The sequence below is a fragment of the Mustela nigripes genome, chromosome 7 (genome assembly GCF_022355385.1).
Source record: "Mustela nigripes isolate SB6536 chromosome 7, MUSNIG.SB6536, whole genome shotgun sequence".
Taxonomy (NCBI): Eukaryota; Metazoa; Chordata; class Mammalia; order Carnivora; family Mustelidae; genus Mustela; species Mustela nigripes.
In genome coordinates, this window is record NC_081563.1 from 49,689,944 (window position 1) to 49,706,631 (window position 16,688).

The 16,688-nt window shown below is 41.1% G+C and overlaps 1 protein-coding gene across 1 annotated transcript in view; it reads left to right on the plus strand.

Moving 5' to 3' along the window:
• M1AP (meiosis 1 associated protein) overlaps nucleotides 1–16,688 on the plus strand; it is an 83,651-nt gene that overhangs the window by 63,024 nt on the left and 3,939 nt on the right. The window contains exons 6-7 of the mRNA XM_059405758.1: nucleotides 1,319–1,481; nucleotides 2,876–3,017. Of these exons, the coding sequence (XP_059261741.1) occupies nucleotides 1,319–1,481; nucleotides 2,876–3,017 (305 nt within the window). The remainder of the gene's footprint in view (nucleotides 1–1,318; nucleotides 1,482–2,875; nucleotides 3,018–16,688) is intronic.

The following is a 16,688-nucleotide window of genomic DNA, read 5'->3' on the forward strand; positions in this document are numbered from 1 at the left end:
AGTATCTGGATTCCATCTCCAGAGATCCTGATTTCACTAGTGTGAGTTAGGGCCCAGATATCAGTATCTTAAAAGTTTGTCAATGTGGGATGCCTGGGTGGCTCAGTGGGTTAAGCCTCTGCCTTCAGCTCAGGTCATGATCCCAGAGTCCTGGGATGGAGCCCCACATCAGGCTCTCTGCCCTGTGGGGAGCCTCCTTCTCCCACCCCCTCTCTGCCTGCCTCTCTGCCTACTTGTGATCTCTGTCAAATAAATAAATAAAGTCTTTTTTTTTTTTTTAATAAAAGTTCCTTAATGAAAAGGTGATTCTTACGGCAACCAGAGTTGAGAATCTCAGCCAGGTGAACACAGCTATGCAGTCCTAAAGCCCAGATATCTAACAATGGAGAAGTCAGACACAGAAGAAATGAGGGGAGTCCAAGGCCAAGCCCCTCCTACTGACTTCCTGAACTCTGAGACACAGCAAGCCAAAACTGTCCTAATCAGAATTAATGTCCACATTTAACTGCTGGACCCAGGAGGCCAGCTGGATCTGACCTCTATTCTGCCATCCTATCTCCTTTTCTACATTATTTCTACTTCTGCTTTTATATCATATTTGTTAACAGTATTCAAACCTGTATAGATTTTATTGAAAAACTTTGTAGTATCAAGGCTACAAGCTTAGAGCAATAGGATATTATACACTGGTAAATAATTCATACCTAGGTGAAACCCCCTCAGAATGGTTGCAGAAGGTTCTACTCTCAGGTTTCTTTGGGGAATTAAAAAATACACCATTTCAGGAACTTATTCCTCCCCCTCCCCTGAATGTCCCTAGAAGAGCCCACAGAGAAACAGTAGCTGTCACCTGACTCCCTGACTTCTGCTTTCCTGCTCTTCCTTCATCTGACCTATAGTCTTGCCAACGCTTAGCTACAGGGAAGCAGCAGAAGCAAGATTTCCATCTGTGATTGCAAAGGGCCTCTGCATATCATAGTGTTAGCTGCCTCCACAGAGAGCCCGTGTTCCTCTCAGACTGGATCATAAGCCAGATCTCTCACTGTGAGGCAACTGCTCAGCTAGGCCAGAAGTAAAACAAGTAAAAACCATATCAGACACAGAAAATAAGTTAACTATTGAATTGAGCAACTCTGTAGGTCCAGACCTGCTCTGCCTTTCCAAACCAGTCATACTTTCCTCTTTCTACTCCCCTGCCTCCTCCCAAGCCTTACTTGCCTGGTGAATGTGAAATGGGTAGCAGATGTTGTCTCTTAATCACGTAGCCTGAGGTAACTTGTGACAAACTGTCCCTCCCCCAATGCCATTTTTATTGTAGTGTGCCTGAAATGTGATCTCCAAGAGCGACTCCTCAGCCCATCTCTGCTCCCTGGCACAGCTGATGGCTCCTTAAGAATGGATGACCCCAAAGGAGACTTCAGCACACTCTACCAGATGGCCTCCCAGTCGTCAGCCTCTCCTTACAAGCTCCGGGTGATCAAGTATGGGACAAGAGAACTTCCCCAACCCATGCAAATGCCTGTTCTTACTGGTTCCAGCTAGGAAGTCCAGAGGTAGAGGGCATCTCCAAGTGTCAGCCAGGTGGGAGTCAGTTCCAAAGGAGAAACTGTAGTTATAGGAGTGAAAGAGCAAGCTCAGGCTGCCCAGCATGTGGAGACTAACAGCCAGATGGTAGAATATATGCCTCAGTAGGATATTCTAAAGCCTGGATGAGGATTGCAAATCCAGAAAGTCTCTGAACACCAAGAAAAACAAGATCAGCCATGTTTATCCATTCAGCAACTGCATATTGAATACCTTACTCTGTTTAGGCATCAGGACAAAGGTTTGACTTTCAAGGAACAAGGGGGTAGATAGGATCTACTCCTGCCTTGCCATTTCTCTAAGTACTAGAATTTCTGCTTCCAGAGGAACTAGTTCTTGGGTAGAATTAGCAATGATGGCAAAGACCACTTTTACTGCTTTGTAGTTCCTATCACCATGTCTGTGCTCAAGTATCTAGGTAAGCTTGTCCAGTGTGTGACTGCAGATGCTTCTTGGGGAACTTTCTTAAACTTCTTTTCTTTTCCTTTGTTTTCTTTTTTTAAGAGAGCAAGAGCAAACAGGGGGAAGGGGCGGGGGGGAGGGAAACATAGGGAGAGAATGAATCTTAAGCAGGCTCCATGCCCAGTGCAGAGTCCAGTGCAGGGCTCAATCTCATGACCCTGAGCTCATGACCTGAGCCCAAATCAAGAGTCAACACCTAACTGACTGAGCCACCCAGGCACCCCAATTCATCCTTTCTTTTTTTAAGATTTTATTTATTTATTTGACAGAAAGATAGAGCACAAGTAGGCAAAGCAGCAGACAGAGGGAGAGGGAGAACCAGTTTTCCCACTGAGCTGGGAGCCTGACGCAGGGCTCCATCCCAAGACCCTGGGATCATGACCCGAGCTGAAGGTAGACGACTAACCAACTGAGCCACCTAGGTGCCCCTCATCTTCTTCTTAAATGCATCTCCTCTCAGCACTTGCCACAAGAGAGCCGGGACTGGGTGCAGATGGTTAGCATACTATCATGTTACATGGTTATTATAGCAGGGGTGTTCTGGGGGTATCCCCAAAAAAGTCACTTGGAATTAAAGAAGCTCAGGAGAAGAAACATCCATCAGATTGCTTTTCGTGATGGTGCTTCCTTCATTGGTTAACAGACTTTGAGAATCTACTATGTGCCAGATACCTTGCTAGATGCTGGCCATGCTAAGGTGATTAATTCACAGGACCTAACCCAAAGGATTTCACGGTAGAGTGTTAGATATAAGCTGAATTTAAGCTGATCTGGTGTCAAGGTTGTACATATCACTGAGGAGATTTTCACGGCCATTGTCTCTTGCCAGGGCTCTAAATTCCAGTGGGATCTGCGAGTCATTGATATATGGACTGCCCTTCATCCTCAGACCCACAAGTTGTTGGCAGCTGGACTGGGATGAGCTGGAGACAAATCAGCAGCACTTCCATGCCTTGTGTCACAGCCTGCTGGTGAGTATTCATGTCCCCAGATGAGGAAGAAGAAGAGTGTTAAGGCACCAACCACAGAAAAGTATCTAGCTTAATCCTGCCCTGATCCCAAACCTGTCCCAATTATTAAGAGGACAGGAAAAAACTGGAAATATTCTGAAACACAGATTAAATATGACTTGCCTTTGTTGGTTTCATGCAATAGAGAATACTTTCCGAACTCAGTTATATGACACTAAGCTTGAAAATCCCTAATTTTGGATGCCTGGGTGGCTCAGATGGTTAAGCGTCTGCCTTTGGCTCAGGTCATGATCCCAGGGTCCAGGAATCGAGTCCCGCATCAGGCTTCCTGCTCCTTGGGGAACCTGCTTCTCCCTCTGCCTCTCTCTCTGTCTCTCATGAATAAATAAATTAAATAATAACTTAAGAAAAAAGAAAATCCCTAATTTTGTACATTTAAGTGAAAATAGTATTTTCCATACCTAACTGTATTTTAAGACTTCTCTAACACTGGGCTAGACATTATGGTTTATTTAAATGAAGAACACCTAGACTGTGCCAGATATCTTGCTAAAATGCAGATATTCAATGATAACATGATAGACATTATACATGGCCTCAAGAAACTTACTCTGTAATAAGAGAGACAGAATTATATATATATATATTTATATATATAATAAGCATAGAATATATAATTATAATTCAGAATTTTATATATATATAAATTAAGTAATTATAAAATGTAATTTATAAATATAAATACTTAATTGTGAAAAGTTTATGAAGGAAAAGAAGAGGCTGCTGCCAGAAAGCCTCTCTGTGAAAGGAACATTTAAACTGAGACCCACCAGTTTATGGGAATAGGAATTAGCCAAGTGAAGGGTGGCAGAAAAAGAATGCCTGGGAAAGGCATGTGTAAAGACCCCAAGGCTGGACAGAGAGAAGAATCAAGAATGGAAAGGCCATTGTGACTGAAATAAAGAAAGTGAGGGAGAGAGAGCCAAAAGGTGAGCTGGAGAAGTGAGTAGGAATCAAATCATTCAAAGCTTTGTAGGTCAAGTTCAGGATCTTGTACTTTAAGTACAGAAAGAAATCATGAGAGATGATTTGAGTTTTTAAAAGATTACTTACACCAAGCATTGGAAATGAACTGGCAGAAGCGAGAATGGGAACAAGAAAATGAGGTGGGGGGGGCACCTGGGTGGCTCAGTGGGTTAAAGCCTCTGCTTTCGGCTCAGGTCATGATCCCAGGGTCCTGGGATCGAGCCCCGCAGAGAGCCCGCTTCCTCTTCTTTCTCTGCCTGCCTCTCTGCCTACTTGTGATCTCTGTCTGTCAAATAAATAAATAAATAAAATCTTTTTTAAAAAATACTCTTAAAAAAGAAAAAGGAAAATGAGGTGGGAGAGCATTGCTGTAGTCTGGGCAAGAGATGATGGTGGCTTGGACTAGAATGCTGGAAGTCAAAAGTAAACTAATTAAAGAAATATCTTGGGGGCGCCTGGATGGCTCGGTTGGTTAAGCATTGGCGTCAGCTCAGTTTGTGATCTCAGGGTTGTGAGATGAGCCCCACATGGAGTCCTGCATCAGGCTCCCTGCTCAGTGGGCAGTCTTCTTGAAATTCTTTCCACCTCCCACTCCCTCCCCCTCTTCTCCTCCCTCCCTTGCTCCTCCCCCTCTGCTCCCTCCCCTGCTCCTATGCTCTCTCTCTCTCATTCTGTCAAATAAATGAATAAAATCATTTTTAAAAAGACATATTTTAGAGAAAGTGTCAGAACTTGGTGAAGGATTGGATGTAGGGAGTGAGGAAGAGGAAGGTATCAAATAACTGCTTGGTTTCTGATTTGATTATCTTCATGGATGCCCATTTCCTGAAATGGAAAAAAATAAAAGAGCTTACAAACACTTAGAAAAGAACATGAAACACTTAGAAAGCAAAATACAACAACTGCAAATATAATCAAGGACAGGTCTAACTGTGAGTGGAAATAGAGGAACAGTTTGACCTGGTGGCATAAGGATGATTAGACCAGCACAGCAATGTGTCTCTTTCACTATCAGAAGCAGGCTTCTTTTTTCCTGTTTCAAAGCCCACACTCTCTTTTAGGCCCACCCACAGAGTTCCTGTTTCCTATCTGAAGAACACGCATCCCCTGCCTTGGCAGGGCAGAGACAACAGATACATCCTGACCATCAGAGCCCAACAGCTCAGTTGACTCTTTACTCCACCCCATTCCTCAGGATCTCAGAGATGCTGCATCACTCGAGAGGAATTTCCCTCAAGTGGTTTCCCTACATTCTTACAGTACATGATATTTTACACAGGCATTTGCATTTCAATACACTGCTGGAAGGAGTGTAAATTTTCTGGAAAGTGATAGCTACTTCAAAACTTTAATTCGATTGTTGGGAATGTATGTAGCACAGGAAAACAATCAGCAAAAGGAACAGAGATATATAGACCAGCGTGCTTATCCCAGTGTTATTTACAGTGGAAAAAATTCAAACAACCTGAATCCCACGACCCTGAGACCATGACCTGAGCCAAAGGCAGAGAGGCTTAAGCCTCTGAGCTACCCAGGCACCCCACGATCCTTATTTTTAATGGCTACATAATATTTCATTACTTGGCCGAATTATTGTTCCCATAACCTTTCCCTTATTTTGATTTAATCATTTCTCTATTTAGGACATTTAGGTCGTTTTAAAATTTCTTTTCAGCATAACAGCCTGCTTCTCCCTCTCCCTGCATCTGCTTACTTGTAATCTCTATCTCTCTGTCAAATAAATAAATAAAATCTAAAAAAATAATAATAAGGATGGGAAGGAATAGTTTAGTCCCTCCTGGCTTAAATATATAAATATACTTTATATACATAAATTAAAAATGACTTTACATATATAAATCAGATTCTTCCTGCCTCTGAATTTGGCATTTGAGGATCTAATGTTTATTTGTTTATTTATTTATTCATTTAGTCCTTCAACAAATATTTATTGAGCGGTATATGCCAGGCACCATTTTATAGCCCAGAGACTCTTACTTATCACTCCTCTATCGTGGAAATTCACAAGTGTGTGGTTGACCCATCACTAATAGATTACCCTTTTTTTGGAGTACTTACTAGGGGCTAGTCACTTAACCAAGTGTTTTGCATAATTTATCTCACTCAATTCTCACAATAATTCTGTGTGATAGGGACGGTTATCCCCATTTTTACACATGTAGAAGACCAAAGTCTATAGAGATCAAGTGACTTACCAAACGTCACATAGCTACCAAAGTGGCCAAGTCAGAACAAGGGGAGATGGAGAGGAGAAGGGAGTTGGGGTAAATTGGAAGGGGAGGTGAACCATGAGAGACTATGGACTCTGAAAAACAATCTGAGGGTTTTGAAGGGGTGGGGGGGTGGGAGGTTGGGGGAACCAGGTGGTGGGTATTAGAGAGGGCACGGATTGCGTGGAGCACTGGGTGTGGTGCAAAAACAATGAATACTGTTACACTGAAAAGAAATTTTTTTAAAAATCTATAAAAATAAATTTTTAAAAAAAGAATTTGAACCTACTTACAGAGGGGAGAATTCCCCACAAGCCTCTTCTGATGCATTCAACAATAAATCTTTTTCCAGTACCTAATCTGTGACCAGACCTTATTTAGAGTTTGAACCTCTCTGGTCCTATATTACAAGTTTACAGCACTTCACTAACTCCTTGGTTTTCTAGTCTTTATTACAACTTTTTCATATGTTCTTTTAAAATCTGATGTCCTCAGCTCCCTGTGTAACTCTCATCTTCTGTTTCTTACTGTGACATTTCCCCTCCAGCTAACTTCTCATTCTAACTTCTGTCTTTCTGTTAATAGCAGCACCGCCCCTGTCTGCTCACCCAGGCTTGAAACCTCATGACCTGTAGGCTTCTTTTCCTTTACACACACTTCATCACTAAGTCATATCAGTTTTCTTCTCATAAGATGAGTTGTAACTGTCTTTTCCTTCCTGTTCCCACTGTTTGTTCTCCAAGGCTGTAAACTTGTGTAAACTCCTAACTAGTTTCCCTACCTCCAGTCTCTCCCTCCTCTAATTTGCCCTGTTTATTAGACCACGTTAATCTTCTTGAAACACTGCCCCTGACTGCCACATGTTTTTTGGAAGTGCCAATACAAAGCAACGTAAGCCTTGCCTGTTCTCTCCCCATAGCATCTGCTGCATGTGTCTCTCCTCTCCATTCTTATCATCACTATCCCGGTTTGGAGTCTGTTTACCTCTTCCCTGTAATGTTGCAACAATCTCTTGTCTCAGTGCCTTTAGTGTTTCCCTTCCCAGTCCACTTTATATACTGCCACCAGATTAATCTTCTTGAAACACAGCACTGGCCCTGCCACTGTTCAGCTTAAAGATATTTTGTGGCTTACTATTGATTATACTTTGAAGTCTGTATTCCTTGCCAGTTTTCAAACTCTAGTCTATCTCCCATCATCCCCTTTTGTGTACCATAGAGTCCAGCCAAATTAATATATAAGTTTTAAATTGCCACACCTTTGAAACTCTGTTCATGTTGTTCCTTCTCCTCTCTCACTATATGTTCAAACCCTACCCCAACTTGAAAAACTCAACTCAGATGGTACTTTTGCAATGAGGTCTTTCTGAATCCCTTTATTTATCATTAGACCTTTGTGTGCTCTATTTTCTTTTTAGGAAAAAGCATATTTCTATTAGCTTTTCAAATATATGGTCTTATGATTTGGGTTAAAGTCTGTGATAGAAGTCTGACTACCTGACTGCAAGGTAACAGGATGGCCTTTTCCTGGCATTTCTACCACATTCCCATTTTACCAACCAATTTCTCAGCCTTAGTTAAAGTTAGGTTCAGAGTAGAAATTCTCCTCTCTTTTTGAGAAGTCAAGGCAAGGCAGCCTTCTAATCTATTGAGGAAAGATGTAGTCTGTATTGTCCATAAAAAGCATGGGCTTCATCAGAATCATATGGCCCTAGGTTCCTGACATTTTCGTTATTTCCCCAACTGGTTAAATTCAGGTAACATACTTAACCTTTTCATGAAACAGTAGTATATTCATTTATTTGAAACCCTAACAAACCTAGTGGCCCCATTTGGCTAATCTCTGCATAAATGGTATACAAAGAAGCACTATCCAGAGGCCAAAAAGTAATTTTAAAATTTATTTGTGCTTTCAAAGAACACCAAAGAGGAAATAGTTCATAACCCACAATGACATTTCTCAAATATTTGTCCTTCACTCCTCAATTATATCTAACCAGGAGCTATTCCAAGAGACTCTCCTTCTCTCTCTCTCTCTCTCTCTCTCTCTCTCACACAGACACACACACACACACACACACACACTTAAAAAAAATAAAACTGTCTACATCACCAGTCCCTGTTCCTCTACCTTCTTCCTCCCTCTCTCAGCTATATACATATTCTATAGATTGGTTTAGCCCAGAGGGGTCTGGCATAGTCTGCCTCCCCCTCAGGTCCTGTCTCTTTCTTCCTGTTTAAAACATCCAGGCATAGAATTCACAAGCCTTCTCCTTTTGTGAGTAGAAGTAGAATGGGGGAGAATGGGGAAAAGGGAGAAGGTGCACGACAGACACACATTAGTAACTCTTGTCCCTGTCACATACTGTATAGGGACAATAAGATATATGTCATCTAGTTTTTAAGTTTGCTAAATAATATTGCATGTTTAAAGCACCTAGCTTTTGCCCAGCATATGATTTGTATGTAGTAGTTGGTTAACAGTTCTATGATTTACATTTGTTTCTTTTTTTAAATAGATTCTAAATCTCTGGAAATATTCTTCATTTTTCAACTATTTTTTAAAGATTTTATTTATTTATTTATTTGTCAGAGAGAGAGAGCACAAGCAGGGAGAGCAGGAGGCAGAGGAAGAAGCAGACTCCCTGCTGAGCAGGAAGCCCAATGCGGGACTTAACCCCAGGACCCTAGGATCATGGCCTGAGACGAAGGCAGACTCTTTAACCAACTGAGCCACCCAAAGTATCTTTTTCACCTATTTTCTTGAGCATACTAATTGCAGCTGTTTTGAAGTTCTTGTATGCTGATCCCAATACCTGGATCACCTGTGGCTTTGTTTTAGCTCTCTTTTTTCTTCTGATTTTCAGACATGTGGGCCTGTCTTTTGGTGCACCTGGTAATATTCTAATGAAAGATGCTCAGTGTGTCTGAATAAGTTGCAGAGGCTCCAGTTGGTATACCTCCAGAGAGGGTCCATCCTGATCTGTGCTATGCAGATAGAGTGGTGACAAATCCTCCTATTCTGTTAAGAAGCTGTACTGAGTCCAGGCTGGACTGTGATCCTACTGAGGCTTAGTCTAACCCTGGTTTGCTCCCGGCCTTCCAGGATTTTCCAATGAAACCTGATATATTATGTGCATCCCTTTCCCTTGGACAATTCCAACTCTAATCACTCTATACCATATATGTTAAAATACTCTGCTTCTAAAGGCTTTCTCTTGGGTGTTTTTGCCTCTTGCTCCATGTAGCCCCCGTATTTGGTAAATGTGCTGAAAGAAAAATTGGTTTGAGCACACACCCACCTCTGACTGGTCTCCACCAAAAGATCTTCTGGTTTCTCTGTTCCCTTGCAAGTGCCTCAGCATATGCAAATCCTAGATTCTCAGCTACCACCTGCTCTTCCTCCAACTCAGAATCAACATGTGCCCTCAAGGTAAAAGAGGTGGCCATAATTTCCTCATCTCTCTGGATTCTTTCCTCTCCAGAAACTTAGTTACCTCTCATTTTCATTGTCTCAGCACATCCTCATGCCCTCAGACAAATGGTTTCTGTATATTCCAGCTTCTCTAGTTGTTCTAGGCAAAAGAACAAGCGTGCTTCTGGCATTTCTATCCCACATGGATGCAGAAGGAGATATTCATTAAATGTTCATTCATTCCCCCACTTTTCATCTCTTATTTGGCTAGGCAGTCTGTAATACATTTTCTGGTTTACTCTCAGCCAGAGAGTAAACTGGCTGGCTCCACCAAGTTTTCATTTTCAGGTTCCTGGGTTTTCTTACAACTATAGGCATAGGTCAGTTCCTTCAATGCTGTCTCTTCCTCTGCCCCTTCTTTTAGAGTAGTTCTTCTGAGCAAAGTCCACACTCCCATAATTAAATTCTAGTCATTAGTGCCAGCCCACCCATTCCCATCAACTATAAATGTTGGGTAACTTTTCTAATTACACTTTACATGTGCTCTAAATCTTAGTCAACTTCAGCCTTACGTGTTATTCAGTCCTCTGATTTTCTTACATGAGAATTGACTACTATATCTTTCCACCCTCCTTGTAGATGATTTTGTTTAATTTGAGTATTTTACTTCCTTTTCCTCAGAAAAATATCACTTCATCAGATAAGCAAGACTCTTGATAAACCCATTCCCAAGCTATCTGCCATCCATCCATTCCCATAAATTTCACTCTTAGATCAATCCAGACCACAGAAGAAAAATGTATTTTTACTTCATTCTCTGGAACTTTCAATGATCTATACCTAAGAATTATAAATTACTTCTAATTTCAAAAAATTTAATAAAAATTATCTAATAATTATTCAATATGTTTTTGTTAAAAATTTCAATACTTGCATAGTATGTGCCTGAATCAGTTCTAGAGACTTCACAAATATTAAATTATATAATCTCCATAACTATCTATTAAAGTGTAGGAATCATTATCTCTATTTTACAAATGAAGAAATTGAGGCCCAGAGAGGTTAGTTTTCCAAGATTACACAGCTGGTAAAGCCAGGATGGAATCCAGAAATTATTGACTCTAGGACCCAAACTTTTAACCACTCTATAGGCACATGACATTCATTATATTGATTGCAGGAGTACTCTGGAGTACATTTACTACTCAGTAAGGACCCATAAGATAACTTCCCAAACACTTTTATCAGGAAAAGCTGTGGAGCTCCCTTTTAGCAAAAGTGGGTGGTTTGCATTTCTCTGAGCTTACCTAATCTTGGCTCTTTTTTTGCCCTACCCTTATTTTTCTTTTGCCCAATCCCTTGTGTATTTTATCTTCTTTGGATTGTTGCATTTTTCTAAACTGGCATAACTGCTTTATGGAATGTGGTAGAGAATATATATCATTAACTTTCCTAAGTATTTATGAGATGACTCTATCCACCACCAGGAAAACATAATTTCAATTACCAAATCCTACTGTGTAGTCCCAGTTATGCAGCTAATGACTCACTTTCCACATCCTCATTTCTCTTACAAAGTCATGTCTGTATGAACTAGAAAAAGAAATGAAAATACCACCTAGGTCTTTCAGTTTCCTACTTAAAATGTCAGAGTCTCTGGAGAAACATTCCAGAGCTTTACAGGCCATGTCTGTCCTAATTGGCCACAGAAGTGACAGAGTTCAAGCCAGGATGTGTCCAGCAGGAGTCTTAACTACATAGGCAATGACCTGGTTGGGCTGTAAATGGGTGGGGAAATGGAAAGTCCTTGGTTACATTAGGCGAAGAGTCAAGTATAAAAATCCAAGCTGAGAGTGGGGTGATAGCAGGTCAGAAGCCATTAAAAAAAAAAATTAGAATGAAGTTAGAGTGTTGAGCTGCATGGGAAACAAACAGACACTAGAATAGACAGCAGGCTAGCATGGAACCATGAGCTTCTTGTGACTCAGCCTTGTCTGCTTCTCTTGCTTCAATTTTTACCATGCCCCTTCCACCCTTTACTCCATGCACACTAATAAATTGCTAAATGTGCAATATGCCAAATATGCCAAACTTCCCTATACCTCCATACTTTTTTTTCATGCTCTTAGGGAACAGTATGCCAGTATGCCTTTCCCTGACAAATATCTATCCATTTTTTCCAGATTCTGCTTAAATATCTTCACTAGAAAGCTATTTCTTTCCCCATCACAGCCTGCCCCCATTCATCTTTTTTGTCCTTTATCCACCCATGTACCTGGTTCTCACATCTATCTTGACCTTCACAGCAGTAATAAAAGGTATTCTGATATGAAAAATGTCATATTATTGTATTTTTTTCTACCCAATTTTAGAAAAATATTAATCCCCAAGAACTAGGATGTTGACATACTCAATATTTTTTTAAGTTTTTTTTTAAGATTTTATTTTTTTATTTGACAGACAAAGATCACAAGTAGGCAGAGAGGCAGGCAGAGAGAGAGAGGAGGAAGCAGGCTCCCCGCTGAGCAGAGAGCCCGATGTGGGCCTGGATCCCAGGACCCTGGAATCATGACCTGAGCTGAAGACAGAGGCTTTAACCCACTGAGCCACCCAGGCGCCCCGACGTACTCAATATTTTTATGAGTGCCTCTCTCTGGCTCATACTCAGAATCCTAGAGTCCTAATAGTCCAGAAAATGTAGTAAAGAGGCCTCTTGTCTTTAGTACATCTCCAGTACATGTTGAATAGAAGTAGCAAAAGCAGACATTTTTGTCTTGTTCCTGACCTCAGGGGCAAATCATCTGGTCTTTCGTCACTACTTGTGATGTTAGCTATGGGATTTTTATAGAGCCCTTTGTCAAGTTAAATTCCACTTTGCTTCTAATTTGTTCATGAAAGTGTTTGGATTTTATCAAATACTTTTTCTGCATCTATTGAGATGATTATGTAATCTTTGTCCTTTATTGTAGAAACATGGTGTATTACTTCTTTAATTTTTGGGTATTAAACCAACCTTGCATTCCTGGAATAAGTCCCCTGTGGTTGTGAAATATAAAGTTGGTCCCTGAACAACATAGGGGGTTAGAGGTACCATCCTCTCATACAGTCAAAAATCCATGTATAACTTTTGACTTCCCAAAAATTAATTGCTGAATTTGGTCCCAGGACATCATATTGATGGCAGACCAAGGAAATGTCAGTTTGGTGAGATTAAAGATTTTACCTGCTATAATAAATTCCCATCCATCCTGGTAAGGCCTATATTGGTGCCATTAAACTTGTCCTTTCTACTGCTGTCTCCCCATTAGCTATATCCTCTTCTTTTCCTTTGCTATCTGTAAGGATTCCTTTGGCTGCAACTAACAGAAAGCCAATCCAACTCTAACTTTAGTAATTTTAAATATTTATTTTTCTGATATAACAAGAAGTATGGAGACAGACAATTCTTAGACTGATACCATCAAAGACCCAGGACCTTTGCATTTTTCTACTGCAGCGTCCATAGCAAATGTGCTTCATCCTATGCCTGATCTTCATGTGGCTATTGTGCCTTAAGATCAAGTCCTGTCCTAGGAAAAAGGAGTACAGTCAAGAGGCAAAAAGCCTGCCAGCATATTACAAAGCTTTTCCAGAAGTCTCACACGGCAACTTCTGCTTATGTCTCATTATTTAAATCTAGGTCACATGTCACCCCAGACCAATCACTGAAAGACTGAAAAATGTGCAGAGAGAAGGGAGAGGGGCAGGAAAGTAGTGGCCAGTCAACCAACAGTGGTTACCACACCTTCTTTCACAGCTTTAGAAATCAGAAGTTAAGGCAGAGATGGGGGAGAATGAGCTTGGAGCATGGTATGCCCATCAACTCTACCCCTGTGCATACCTGTTCTAAACAGAATCAGTCCCCACCTTCTAAAATCTAAGCTCCCAGGGCGCCTGGGTGGCTCAGTGGGTTAGGGTCTCTGCCTTCGGCTCAGGTCATGATCCCAGGGACCTGGGATTGAGCCCCACACTGGGCTCTCTGCTCAGCCAGGAAGCCTGTTTCTCTCTCTCTCTCTCTCTGCCTGCCTCTCTGCCTACTTGTGATCTCTGTCTGTCATATAAATAAAAATAAAATCTTTAAAAAATAAAAATAAAATAAAATCTATGTTCCCTAGCACCTTCTGTAGCAAACACAACAAATACAGACACATTTTTACCTGCTTTCTGGTAAATTCAGCATCTAATCATTCTCCTTATTTTAGAATTAGCAAAGGGGCACCTGCCTGGCTCAGTCAGTACAGCATGTGACTCTTGATCTCAGGGTTTTGAGTTCAAGCCCCATGTTGGGTGTAGAGATTATTTACAAATAAAATCTTTAAAAAGTAGATTAGCAAAAGCATATCCTGTCATCTACCATCATTAAGCATTGTTCACATTGAGGACCCTAAAAGCTAGTCCTCTGGGACATCCCTATGTCTTTTCTCAGCCTCACATACCTGCTCTGGCAACAAACCATTTCCATCACAGGTACAACTGCCTGTACCTACAAGTCAACCCGTGACCTGGGTAACATATTCAAGCTTCGATCATGTACTTCAGATCTCTAGTGCCATTATGCTATCCAAGAAGGGGTTAGAAATTCAGAGTCCAAAATAAGGGCCTTAAAGTTCAACTCCCCCATCTCTCCCTTTCCCCAAATCTCCTAGGAATTACAGATAAATTAATATCTTTATCAAACTCTAACAAGTGCATTTGCCTCTCTTACTTCCAGAGCCTTCTGCTAACCTCTCTGTAAATGAGAATCAGCCCAGACGTTCTTTAGCATTCTGTAAAATCCTTTCAACTTGATCTCTTGCCAGTCTTCTGATTTTTCTTCTGATTACTTTTGAGAGTCTTCTTTCAATACTGCATACTATTTCTCTAATAGAAACTTAGCTATTGTCTCAAAGCCTGTATGCTCAAATTCTAGGGATAATTTTTTTGTGTGCAACATTCAAAGTTTCTTAGTAACCCCACAATATAGCAGTCATGAATTTATTCCATAACACTAAGGTGTAAGTAATGTCACATTGCTTTTTTTAAGAAAAGGACCCAAAAAATGTCTATTCCCATATTTTTAGCCTCCAAGGGACTTGCCACTGTGCCAAGATATTCTGTGCTCTGTGAAGTCTTAGAAGGGTGACTGACCACCCCTGTTTGCCCATGACTGGGGGGTTTCCTGGGATGTAGGACTTTCAGTACTAGAAATAGGCAAATCAAAACAGCTGGTCATCCTAAATACAGGACTAACATTAAGTTACAAACTTTTCCTTTACTATATTATAAGATCTCAAGGGGCAAGGAACACATCTAATAAATTTCTTTTTTTTTAAGATTTTATTTTTTTATTTGACAGACAGAGATCACAAGTAGGCAGAGGCAGCAGAGAGAGAGGAGGAAGCAGGCTCCCTGCCGAGCAGAGAGCCCAATGTGGGGCTCGATCCCAGGACCCTGAGATCATGACCTGAGCTGAAGGCAGAGGCTTAACCCACTGAGCCACCCAGGCGCCCCACACATCTAATAAATTTCTATATATTCCTAGTGCTTGGGACATAAACAGTCATAAAACATAAAAAAGATATAAAGTCATAAGACATAAAAAATAAAAAGAATCAATGCATTCTTAATAGATAAACTAATTTGCAAACAGTGGATAAACCAGCATAAAAATAGAATATTGAATAACTGTAATAATCCAAGCCTGGTCCACATCAGAAGTTATTTGAACCAGTTGAAAATGTGTAAGCCTAATGATTCACAGACCTGTACCCCTGGGGCAAATAATACATTATATGTTAATAAAATAATTTTTAAAAAAAGAAGTTACTTGAGCCAGTTGAAATGGAGTGACCTGCCACTTGCTACTTATCCCTTCCAGAGAACATCCCTTCCAGGCTTAAAGAAGTTACTTGAGGCCATGTCCTCAGAACAGGGGCAAATCCCCCCACCCACCCCAACACACACATAAACAAACCATGATTTCTACATCATCTGTTTACAATTGAATGGATTTGAGAAGGAACAAGTAGACTTCCCATCTCGTTTTGGATCTGTTCTTCAAGAAGACAGCGCATTACCAAATATAAGCAAAATGTTAAGGAAGGATACACTTCTGAAGGTACCTACCATCTGCCCAGCCTACCAGACCTCCTCAGAGTTCTGTGCTGCACAAAATGACGACACTGCTTTTAAGTGTCCAGAACCTTCCACACCACCTCCACCCAGCACATTGCCCCTGGGGTATAGCATTAAGGCTACAGCAAGGCTTTTAGTGTGCTTCTCTGTGTCACTTTCCACTTGTCTTCCACAAGACACTAATGTTCCTTTATCCCCTAAGATTTTTTTTCCTCCGTCTGCCTTTCCTCTCATATTATTTTTTCCAACTTTTTGTGTAAGTTAAGAGTGGGGTAGAGCTACTGTGCTTTCTTTCATCTTCTGTAGCAGGGAGGCTGTTATGTTTGTGCCAGGTGTAAGTGATGATCACCTCCAGCAAGAGGGCACAATTTACAGATGATTGTAACAATCCTGACTCCACATTTCATGGAGTTTAGTGGTTTCCCTTAAAGCACTACCACAGCAAATTGCCTTATTCCCATGCCTGATTTAAATGAGCACACCTGGGACGCCTGCCTGGGTGGCCCAGTGGGTTGACCTCTGCCTTCCACTCAAACTCAGGTCATGGTCTCAGGGTCCTGGGATTGAGGCCCGCATCGGGCTCTCTGCTCAGCTGGGAGGCTGCTTCCCCCTCTCTCTCTGTCTGCCGCTCTGCCTACTTGTGATCTATCAAAAAAGTCCTTTTAAATAAAATCTTTTTTTAAAAAAAAGAATTACAATTCTTAAAATTCTGCATTTGCCATTGAGTAATATGTTAGCCATCTCTGGAGAGAACACCTATTCCAGGTTAAAGGGCATCTCTTAACTTGTCTCTGCATTGTTAACCCTTCTGTGTACAACTCCAAGCTGAGAGGAAGAGTAGTACCTG